The following is a 12,170-nucleotide window of genomic DNA, read 5'->3' as shown; positions in this document are numbered from 1 at the left end:
TGAATTTCTGTGCTGGCTGCAGAGGACGGATGGAGCACTCGCCTGCCAGACCACTCACTCACCTGCCTGCATCCTTCTTGGCTGTGGCTACCAGGCTTAAATATAACTCTGGATTAATTGACAAGATTGCCTCCAGGACAACTAATGAGTTTCAAGGCTAAAGTGGGATTTTAACCAAGGAATTTAGGACTAGTATAACTAGGAAGTATAGCTGCTCATTTGAAATTGACTTACCCTCCCATTTTACCTTGTCAAGGCAATTTCTTTAAAATGCCTTTCTGAAATCAGATCAAAGGTTTCTAAATCTTAGTGATGCTATAGAGAACCTCTACTAAACAAGTTAACCGTTTCCTATACCACAGTGTGGATCGGTTGCAAATCACATTGTGAACGATATATACAGTACTGTTTAAAGATGGCTTCAGAAACCAATGTGCACATTATAGCTTTTAAAGACTAACAGTGGAAGTCAATTTACTCAAAAGTAAGTCATACGGTAAGGGACGCGGGTGGCACTGTGGTCTAAACCACTGAGCCTAGGGCTTGCTGGCCGGAAGGTCGGCGGTTCGAAGCCCCGCGACAGGGTGAGCTCCCGTTATACAGTCCTAGCTCCTGCCAACCTAGCAGTTCGAAAGCACATCAAAGTGCAAGTAGATAAATAGGTACCGCTCTGGTGGGAAGGTAAATGGCGTTTCCGTGTGTTGCCAGAAATGGCTTAGTCATGCTGGCCACATGGCCTGGAAAAACTGTCTACGGACAAACGTCGGCTCCCTCGGCCAGTAAAGCGAGATGAGCACCACAACCCCAGAGTTGTTCATGTCTGGACTTAACTGTCAGGGGTCCTTTACCTTTTTAAGTCATACTGTGCTTTGTGGAGTTTACTCATAGCAAAGTGTTCCTATGACTGTAGTCCAAGTCCAAATCATATATTATTAATATTAAATTAAAACTGTAAATAAAATGCTACATTTGCTGTTATGCATGCTTTAATCTTTGGAAAATAAAAGAAAGATTCCAAAGGTTTTTAAAACATCACAGTTGCCTAGAAAATGAATATACTAATATAAAATTTTTTAATTGCTTAGACATGCTATTTGCAATCAGGAAATATAGGAATTTTGTTAATAAAGTAAATGTCTACAGACAAACCAAACGAAGTGACATTTTTGTATGTAGCCATCTGTTTCCCTGATACTAAGCACATGTGTTGCACAATCTTATTCCCAGTGCTTTTTTTACCCCTTAAACATTTTGTTTATCTAAGTTTGGTCTCATTGAGGGGCAACATTTCAATGAGTAGGAAAATGAGAGCACCCCGAAACATTTTCTTTAGAAAAAAAGGCCCTGCTTATTCCAATTAATTTGGAAGTCATTCCCACTGATTTCGGGTTGCGAACGTGATCTGTGCAGGAGGCACGTTCACAACCCACAGCAGCACGTCTGTGCACGCGCGGGTTGCGATTCAGTGCTTTTGCGCATGCACAAAGCGCGATTTAGCGCTTCTGCGCAACAGCCAAAATCTGGAAGAAACCCGTTCTGGTATTTCCAGGTTTCGGTGGGTGCATAACCCGAAAAAACGCAACCTGAAGCGGCTGTGAGCTGAGGTATGACTGCACAGTGGTACCTCTGGTTAAGTACTTAATTCGTTCCGGAGGTCCATTCTTAACCTGAAACTGTTCTTAACCTGAAGCACCACTTTAGCTAATGGGGCCTCCTGCTGCCGCCACGCCACAGGAGCACAATTTCTGTTCTCATCCTGAAGCAAAGTTCTTCACCTGAAGCACTATTTCTGGGTTAGTAGAGTCTGTAACCTGAAGCGTCTGTAACCCGAGGTACACTGTACTGACAAGAGCAACAGGACCCCTAAGCAATTCCCCCCCCAGCCCAAGCTGCTGCTCCCAGCCCCCCAACATCATGGGGGGTCCCTTTCCTGAATCCCCCCTTCCTGCTCCCTCAAGCACCCCTCCCCTAACTCGGCATGACTCAGGCTGCCTTGGGGTGCCCCCAGTCTGCTCCCCCTTGTTCCAGTTATTTGTTGTTTCGGGGGTTCCTTGAAAATGAGGAGCTGCGCGGAAATGGGCTCCCTCCCTCCAGGCCCCCGGCTGGGGGAAGCGGAGGGGGAGCCCCCCCCCAAACCCCCTCTCGGCCCCCGAGGCCCTCAGCTTCCCTCCTCTCGGCCCCCGCAGGGCAAAGCTCTCTACCTGAGGCTCCGCTTCCGCCATGGCGCCGGCGACGGTCACGTGAGAGCGCCCGGGAGCGAAAGGCACGCTGGGAAATGTAGTCTCTGCCGTCTCGGCCGGGCGCCTGGCGGAAGAGCATCTTCACTCAGCGCCTTGCGCTTTAAAATTGACAGGACAAGAAAATCACTCACGTTAACAGAAAAGAAAGCAAGACATAAACAAAATATGAATTTAAAAAGAACAAAAAAGATTTGAAAGGGGGGGAAGCAGCCAAATTATTAATCAAATATACAAAATTATTTAAGGATTACAAACCATAATTTAAATACTCTATACTGAAATTTCTAGGGTGACGTTACCTTCATATTCTATCTTTCTCTTGTGCCTGATGCCTCACTCTCTTCTTTACCGTCACATTCTTCTAAACTGGTTTAAGTCCCTTCTATATTATTTGACTTCCCTCTATCTCTGCGGTTTCCATATTTCTTTGACATTCAACTTATCTGTATACCATTGTTGAAAAACTAAATTCCCTTCTAGAAGTTAGTCTAGGCACAGCCAAGTGTTGTTGTTGGAACCATATTTTGTTAGATAATTATTAAAGCAATCCCATTCTTTTTGAATCTTATCACCTGAGTGATAATTAATTCTTATGTATTATCTTATTTATTTATTTATTATTATTATTATTAATTATTATTAATAATAATAATTAATTGTCTTATTATTTATTAATTCTTATTAATTCCGTCATTTTAGCAAGTTCAAGGTACTCACGCAGCTTCACTTGCCATTCATCTTTTGCGGGTGTTAACTCATTTTTCCATTATTTTGCTATTAACATTCTGGCTGCTGCTGTCGCTTAAAGAAACACTCCTTTTTTGCCCGAGCGGGATTCGAACCCACGGCCCTGAGTTTTAAGTCCCTTGCTCTGCATGCTGAGCTATCCCAGGCTGCCCAAGAGGCGTCGCTGCTGGATTCAATAGGGTTAAAGGTTGCACTTTATGGATATATTTTGATTTATTTTCAAGGATGATCTCTAGGGGCAGGAAAAAAATGGTCTCCAGCAGTGCAGGTATTTGTCATTTTTGAGTCAGCAGCAGTTAACTGCAAAGGTGGGTTGAGTGCAACAATACGAACAATAGAACAAATAAACTCTTTGTGATCACGCACACACGACCCCACCCCCTCCAAATAAAATTATCCTTTGGTTAGCAATCCACACAAAAGTGCATCCTCCCTTATAGCCCTTCAGCAAAACCCTGTTTCAAGTGGGAGAAAAACATCCTTTAGAAGTTATTTAAGTGACCACTTAAATGCAAAAGACTTTGACTGTGTAGACCACAGCAAACTATGGCAAGTTCTTAAAGAAATGGGAGTGCCTGACCACCTCATCTGTCTCCTGAGAAATCTCTATGTGGGACAAGAAGCTACAGCTAGAACTGAATATGGAACAACTGATTGGTTCAAAATTGGGAAAGGAGTACGGCAAGGCTGTATATTGTCTCCCTGCTTATTTAACTTATATGCAGAATTCATCATGCGAAAGGCTGGGCTGGATGAATCCCTAGCCGGAATTAAGATCGCCGGAAGAAATATCAACAACCTCCGATATGCAGATGACACAACCTTGATGGCAGAAAGTGAGGAGGAATTAAAGAACCTTTTAATGAGGGTCAAAGAGGAGAGCGCAAAATATGGTTTGAAGCTCAACATCAAAAAAACGGAGATCATGGCCACTGGGCCCATCACCTCCTGGCAAATAGATGGGGAAGAAATGGAGGCAGTGAGAGATTTTACTTTCTTGGGCTCCATGATCAGTGCAGATGGTGACAGCAGTCACGAAATTAAAAGACGCCTGCTTCTTGGGAGAAAGGCGATGACAAACCTAGACAGCATCTTAAAAAGCAGAGACATCACCTTGCCAGCAAAGGTCCGTATAGTTAAAGCCATGGTTTTCCCAGTAGTGATGTATGGAAGTGAGAGCTGGACCATAAAGTAGGCTGATCGCCCAAGAATTGATGCTTTTCAATTATGGTGTTAGAGGAGACTCTTGAGAGTCCCATGGACTGCAGGAAGATCAGACCTATCCATTCTGAAGGAGATCAGCCCTGAGTGCTCACTGGAAGGACAGATCCTGAAGCTGAGACTCCAATACTTTGGCCACCTCATGAGAAGAGAAGACTCCCTGGAAAAGACCCTGATGTTGGGAAAGATAGAGGGCAGAAAAAGAAGGGGACGACAGAGGACGAGATGGTTGGATAGTGTTCTCAAAGCTACCAGCATGAGTTTGACCAAACTGCGGGAGGCAGTGGAAGACAGAAGTGCCTGGCATGCTCTGGTCCAGGGGGTCACAAAGAGTCGGACACAACTAAACAACAACAAAGTGACCACCGCAAGCAGATGGAAACAAGAGCAGGATTTTGATTCATTTGTAGTGCAAAAATTATAATGGGCAATATGGTTTGATATAAAATCTGGAGTACAGATGAATATGCAGTTGTAGATGTTTAACCTGAGACTCCATGGGGGGGGGATGGGGGGGGAGTCCCAAGATTTGGAGAATCTCTTTATTTAGTTGTGTAAGTATCGCTTTGTTTATTTACGTTTTGTGTTTGTAAAACCAATAAAAAAATACTTCACACATACACAAAAAAACACAAGTGGGGGACAAAGAAGATAAATAAATATTCCAAATGCTCACATCGTATGAGGATTCTTCCTTATTAATATAACTCCTAAAAGAGCTCCAAGTTGAAGCAAAGTTGTCTGTAAAGGTACCATAACTCTTAATTTGGGGGTTAGCTTCTCCATGAATGTGATATACCACACTTTGCGGTACTTGTATTAAAGAGCAGTTCCACTTGTGTTCCTCTAGAGTTTAGTGATAGTCTTGCTGTCATTAATAAGTGCCCAATTAGATCTTAATCTCACTGTATGTAGGATTTGCAGGTAAAGTTTCTATTAAAAATCCAGATAAAAGAGGGACTGCCTGTGAAGCCCAGTTCTCTCTCTCTCTCGTTCTAAAATTTTAAATTACAGTAAACAAAAACAAAACATCAAGCTAATATTATTATTAATAAAAACAGCCATAAGAGCAGGAATAATGTATATTTACTCAGATATTGGTCTTGCTTGCTGAGTTCCTAGAACTGCAGCCTTATTCTGCCAGTTAATAAATAAATAAATGAAAAAAGATGTAATTGAATTATTGGGTAAGTATTGCTTTTACTTTTGTGTTATTAAGCCCTTTGGAACTAAGCCCTGCATAATATGGATTAATGCCTCCTTTTGAAGCGGACAGTCCTTTTTCAAACTGGTGGTCTTGCTTTCCAGGAAATTATATGCCCATCTTGTGGTAGAGTCTCTTCCACACCTCAAACTGCAGCAGCAATTAAATCAAAAAGGTTTGTTGAAAAATTATTACTTTGAGATCTGCTGGTCCCTTCTGTTATCTGGGGACAGGACCCAGTAATACTGCTGTTCCATGGGGGTAAAAAAGCAAATAAATAACCGGAAAAAGGAAATAAAAAGTAATATTTCACACTGGTTCACCTGCGCTCCTTCCCCACGTAACAGAAGGTGTTAACAGTAGCTTTGGTGCACAGAATATAGCTTAATTAGAGAGGCAGCATGTCACCTCTTTGCAGTTGTGTGTTTGTGTGTTTTAGTTTTTTCTGCAAAATATACTCGTCAGCCCTGGAAAAACAGTGGAGCCCCTGAATACCTTTTTTTTTAAAGTGGGACACCTCCTGTATTCAAGGAGGACATAGCCCTACCGGCTTCATCTTTTCATGCAAACAGGAATGTTCTGTGCATGAGTGGCACATGCAATTATTATTATTATTATTATTGTTATTGTTATTATTATTATTAATATTATTATTATTTATACCCCGCCCAACTGGGAAGCTTACAGCATATAAAAATTTGTAAACCATTAGACATTAAAAAATTCCCAATGCAGTGGTGCCCCGCAAGATGAATGACTCGCAAGACGAAAAACTCGCTAGACGAAAGAGTTTTCCGTTTTTTGAGTCGTTCCGCAAGACAAATTTCCCTATGGGCTCGCTTCGCAAGACGAAACGTCTTGCGGGTTCTTGCGAGTTTGTTTCCTTTTTCTTAAAGCCGCTAAGCCACTAAGCCGCTAATAGCTGTGCTTCGCAAGACGAAAAAACCGCAAGACGAAGAGACTCACGGAACAGATTAATTTCGTCTTGCGAGGCACCACTGTACAAGGTTGCCTTCAGATGTCTTCTAAAAGTCAGATAGTTGTTTATTTCCTTGACATCTGATGGGAGGGTGTTCATTTATTCATTTCATAGCATTTATGCACCGCTTGAGTTTAAAAAACCCTCAAAGTGGTTTACAAAAAGATAAAACATGAAAACCAAGAAAAATAAACAGCCCTGCTTTAAAACACGCGAACATAAAAATACTAAAACAGATTAACATTGCCTCAACTTTCTAAGCATCTGGCTGGGCTTGTCAAAACAAGGATGTTTTTAGTGGGCACCGAGAAGAGTGCAGTGAAGACTCTTGCTTCATCTCAAGAGGCAAGGGAGTTCCAAAGGGCAGGTGCTGCCACACTAAATGTGTCCTTTTTTCCTGCCTGGGTTTCTGTGCTTTTAATAAGTGCACAAGAAGCAGTAAAAAAATCAAAAGGTGTTGATTGCAATGGCATTGCAACGGTGGGTAAGAATTTACCTGCTTGATTTCTACCAGGCAGGCAGATGCTAAGACACAGGAGCTTTCATGCTAGATTGAAAAAGGTGCCAACTTTCGTAGGTACTATAGTGATTTAGGTGTAAGTAAACATCATAGAAAGAAATATTAATTTTGCTTACTGCCACCTGTTTCCATGTTTAAGGATTCTGAATCTGGTGATTTTCTCTGCTCATATGCCACCTGTATATTAACACGTATTTCGTTCTCACTTTTTCCTGTCTGATCCCACTACAGCAAGCTTTGATGATGTTGCTATTCATGTTAAATAGATCACAGTCAAAGCTCATTTGTATTTTACTCTGAGAAACGTTTGATTTTTCCTTCTGACATATATGTAAGGAGAAGTACTTAGCCTTCCACCTACTAAAGAATTTGTGTTTTGGCATAGAGAAATGATTGATGGAGGTTGTCAAAGTCTACTTCCAGATGAAAACTCTTGTTTCTGTTTAGATGTCTGTAAATAGAAGCAAGGACCATGTTTAGGGAGATACATATAAATGAAAACCTAGAGCTGTTCTTTGCATTTTGAAATATTTGCAGATCCAAGTCCTTCTCATATTTTATAGGCCTTGCATATGCTTAGCTATGCAGCACAGACATATTCCCACCTCTAACACAGCAAATTAATCTACACACTGGGAGGGCATAATGGGAATACGCACTAAAACTTTATATAGAATATGCCCTTTAACATATTACTTTGATCAATGTCATGGACTGGCTGGATGCAGAGGAATTGGGGGGGGGGAGGCACCAGCTGGAGAACCCCCCGGGGGAGAAGGCTCAGAGCCCAGGGATTGCTGGTGGGATAACAGTGAGTGGTCAGAGGAAGAAAAGGAAGACAACTGGGAGGAGAAGGCAACAGGGTTTAGTGAGTGGGGAGAATCTGTGGCAGAGAGATGTCTAGAACCAGAACCAGAATCAGAAGCTGAAAAGGAGAAGAGGGAGGCCAAGAGGCAGAGATAGGTCAGGCAGGTGGAGAAGCATGGAGGTCGTCTCCTCCTCCTGCTGTGACAAGCTACCCCCACCTCCATCTCCAAGGACCAGGAGAGGCATGAAGTGGGAGGAGCAAATGCAGGCATGCCAGCGTAGTCTCAGATTGCTTTGGGAAAACCCTGGAGAGAAAGCGACTTAGGGAGCTGTGGAAATGTAGGGATCTGCAACTGCCCCATAGGGGCAAGACCTACCGAAGAAGCTATGCTCATTAGGCCTGGAACTCCTCAGCACATCCTGTTTCTTCATATAAAAGGGAAGGGATGCTAAACAGGTTCTCCATCCACGCTTTTCCTCCAGAAACCGCCTCTCTCAAGCTGCTTTTGTGACAGCTGGACTCCAAAACCAGAAGCAATCCCCATTGGGAATTAAATGGCTGGGGGAAATGGCTTGGGGGGTTGTATGCAGTGGCGTAGCGTGGGGGGTGCCAGGGGTGCCAGCCGCACCGGGCGCAACATCTGGGGGGGCGTGAGTCCAGAGGGAAGGGACAAGTTCCCTCCTCCGCCGGGATCCCCGCCACCACCACCAGCCTTGCGCCCTAGCGCGCGCGCGCCCCCCGCCGCCGCTGCGGCTGCGCTCCACTCACTGCTCGCAGGAGGAGCAGCCGCTGCAGCAGCGCCGACGCCGCCACCGACGCCTGGCCGGGCACGGGCAGCCTCCGCACCCCGACACCGCCGCCATCCCCTCGGCCCAGCCACAGGCGGCGGCTGCTTCTGCCGACTGGGAGGGAGGAGAGCTCCGAGGGGCCTCGCCACACCCTGCGCTCCCCAAAACCCTCCGAGAGGAAGCCGGCGGGTGGGCGAGGGTCTCCCGGCAGAAGGGGGCGCCGCTGGCTCCGGCTCTCAGCACAAGTCTCAGCCGCGGGGGGGGGGCGAGGACGGAGCACAGCTGGAAGCCCCCGGACCCGGCCGGGAGGAGGAGAGGCGCTCGCCAAGCCCGGATCTGGAGCTCCACCCAAGGAGAGGAGGGGGCGGGGAGGGGGCTTCGGCTGCCTCGGCCCGCGGGGGCTCTGCAAATAATAAATTTAATAAATTCCTGTTGAGCCTTTGGGGGGGTCCTTGGCTCCTTCGCTCGCCCCCAGCCCCAGTGGCGTAGCGTGGGGGGTGCAGGGGGGCCGGGCGCAACATCTGGGGGCGTGCGCTCGTACTCGAGTGCTAAAATCCACGGGTTAGGGGGCGCAAATTACTTGCCTTGCCCTGGGTGCTGACAACCCACGCTACGCCACTAGGTGTATGAGTGGTGATGGGGCATTCAGAATCCTCTTCTTGCATGCTACTGCTTTGCTTTCAGTTGCACCCCCAGCCATATACTTATAGACAGCTATAGCTATAACTATAGCTATAGCTAGTTAGACCATCAGATTTATCCCTTAATGAATAAAGGGGAAGTTTGCTCATGTCAAAACATTCATTAAGTTTCAAAAATGCTCCTGGGTGAATTGGGTCCATGTAATTCTGCAATGGCAGTGTTTATAATGAAAAAAAAATATTTCTTGGTCCTGTTTGTTGTTATTGAAAAGTTTGGTTCTTTAAAAAGAACAACAAAGTTTCCCTATAAAATGTCCATTAATTTTGATAGTGGATTCTAGTGGCTGGCTTCTAATACACCCAACATGTTTACTGGCACCTTTTTCTGTAAGTAGCGACACTGATTTCAACCTGAATTACTTAGGGCACACCCCAAAATCCCAGTTTTAGATCCATTTTCTGAATTAGTATATATCAAGGCGTGGACAATTCAGCACTTAAGATGGGAGTAAACGACATAAATGCCCAGTTTGTGGCCCATTTAGGTGTTGGACCACTAAAGTTCAGCAGCCAATAGGCATCATCCAAAAAGAGAATGGAAGATGCATAACATTTACAAATGTTAATTTATATCTATAGATGCAAATTCCAAAATAATTATTTCGTTGTTGTTGTTGCTGGCGTCCATCTCTTCTCAAGTGACCTCCTTGGGGTGCAAGCCTAGGTAGAGTGTATGGAGGTCCTGGGCTGCTCAGGCAACGAGACCCCTCTCCGACCTCATTGACTTGGTCCAAAGGAAAGCACAGCAATATGTTTGGCACCAGTTTGGCTGCAGGAGCTGCCAGAGGGAGGCATACAAGGTGCCACCCAACTGTCTTAGGGACTCCACTCTGGATTTGTGTAGGGTTTACTCCCCTTTTCTTCTCCCAAATATGTCTCGCAAGACAGCAGAGGTTTAGCACCAGAGTTTTCTTCTAGATGGGCTCCCTTCCCAGATTGACAAGCCCCATCTGCCCCTCACGTCCCTCTACAGTACGTGCAGAAACTGTCTTCTTGGCCATTGGGCCCACTAGTCATCTCATCTGCTCAATCCACGAGAACCTGTTTTCATATGCAGGAGAAGTCCCTAACTCACTGAGGGTTTGAGACCTATCAGAAAACATCACCTGGTTTCGTTGGCCAATCAAAACACTACCCGGGGTGGCCGCTGACATGTGTTGGCAGCTTCTAGGAGCCGCAACTGAGAGCTGAGTGCAGGGGGGAGACAAACTACCCCCAAAGGATCACAATGTGCCCCCCACCAGAGGTACTACCCCTCCCCTGACAAAAATACATATACAGGTCATATGGAAGACTGGCCTGGTGTGTCTGCTCAGTCTGCTGTCTAGGAACTAAGTATGAATGGAAAGCACACGGTTCCTGTTCTCGTGTCTTAGGGCTATTTAGCTTGAAACCAAACTTGGACCTGATGGCACTTCAAGCAGAGGCACCTTCAGCTAACTGTACTTGGGAAAGTAGGACATATGCCCTGAACTTCAGGTGTTTCACCCTGAGTCTCAAGTTCCAATATCTAGGAGAGGCCTTTATTCTCCTTCATTTTTTAAATGCAGAACCCTGAGCACTGCATTTTCCAAGCTCTGTGTGGTAATATCTTTAATAAGAATAAGAATAAGAATAATATTTTTATATCCCGCCCTCCCCAGCTGAAGCCGGACTCAGAGCGTCTAAGAACAATAAAAGTAACACAGCATTCTAAAATCAATTCAAAATCAAATTAATGGCAACCATTGGGCTAGAGTTCTGTGAGGATTACCAAAGGAGGGGATCAGACTGTGCCTTGGCCAAAGACCTGGTGGAACAGCTCCATCTTGCAGGCCCTGCAGAAAGATGTCAAGTCCCGCAGGGCCCTAGTCTCTTGTGACAGAGCATTCCACTAGGCTGGGGCCACAGCCGGAAAAGCCCTGGCTCTGGTTGAGGCGAGCCTAACGTCCCTGTGGCCCGGGACCCCCAAGATGTTTTTGTTTGAAGACCATAAGGTCCTCCGTGGGACATACCAGGAGTGGTGGTCCCGTAAGTACGAGGGTCCTAGGCCGTATAGGGCTTTGAAGGTTAAAACCAGCACCTTAACCCTGACCCTGTACTCCACCAGGAGCCAGTGCAGCTGACTTAGCCAAAGAAGAAAAAGAAAATACTCCCATAAGACAGCTGCTTCGCTACATCTTCAACTGCTTTTCTCCTTGTGCAAATGGCTTTCTATCCATCTTGCCCCCTCCTCTTCCCAATGCCTGCTCCCCCTCAGGAACTGACCCTAAACCACGTCGCTGAAGGTCACCCCAGGACAATCCTTGATTATGAAGCAACGTCAGAGTCCCATCCAAATCCCTTGTGTGCAGCTTAGTGCCTTTCAGTGATGCCTGAGGTGATACACAGGCAGTTTAAGCCTTTGCTGTCCACCAGTAGAATAACTGGAGGGATTTCTAATGAATTTTCTCTTTGATCTTGGGGAATGACTAAGTTAAGGTTTTAGAGGTCAGAAAGTAAGCATAAAATACCTGCATGCAAATAAGCAAATATATAACTTTGTGAGTTATAAAGACCCCAAATCTTCTGATTTTGAGGAATGAGGTTCAGCTTTCCTGTCTTCTCCCTTGGAAGCAAAACTAATGAAAGGTAAACAGAGATTGCCGAGTCAAATATTCACCTCCAAGAATTTGAAGACAGAAGTCTGGATAGTTGTGCATCGATGTGGTTTTTTTGTTTTGTTTAAAAAAGATTGTGCCTAATTCCAGATGCATATGGTCTGGACATGAATATGTTAATGAGGCGGCCACCGTCTTCATATAGGAGAGGTATGTGACTATAGTTGGGTCTTTGAAATAAAAGGAAGCTGCAGCTGTAAAAGCAATTTTGTTTCCATTCTTCTCATTCTTTAGACCAAGAAGGTATTTTGTGAGTAATAAAAGTTTTATGTGTACATGGCCTAAATATCTAAGGCTATAGTAACTATTTGACTGCTAGTTTG

The 12,170-nt window shown here is 45.0% G+C and overlaps 2 protein-coding genes across 2 annotated transcripts in view; one reads left to right on the top strand and one right to left on the bottom strand.

Annotated features, from left to right (window-relative positions):
• Positions 1–2,989, bottom strand: part of VPS41 (VPS41 subunit of HOPS complex) — a 114,814-nt gene extending 111,825 nt beyond the window's left edge. The window contains exons 1-2 of the mRNA XM_082192764.1: positions 2,958–2,989; positions 2,202–2,304 (exon numbers count right to left, since the gene is read on the bottom strand). Of these exons, the coding sequence (XP_082048890.1) occupies positions 2,202–2,304; positions 2,958–2,974 (120 nt within the window). The 5' untranslated portion in view covers positions 2,975–2,989. The remainder of the gene's footprint in view (positions 1–2,201; positions 2,305–2,957) is intronic.
• Positions 1–12,170, top strand: part of STARD3NL (STARD3 N-terminal like) — a 292,381-nt gene that overhangs the window by 254,069 nt on the left and 26,142 nt on the right. The gene's annotated exons all lie outside the window — the stretch shown is intronic.

Source organism: Podarcis vaucheri, assembly GCF_965113315.1.
Source record: "Podarcis vaucheri genome assembly, chromosome: 12".
NCBI lineage: Eukaryota > Metazoa > Chordata > Lepidosauria > Squamata > Lacertidae > Podarcis > Podarcis vaucheri.
This window is presented reverse-complemented; position numbering and strand designations above follow the sequence as displayed.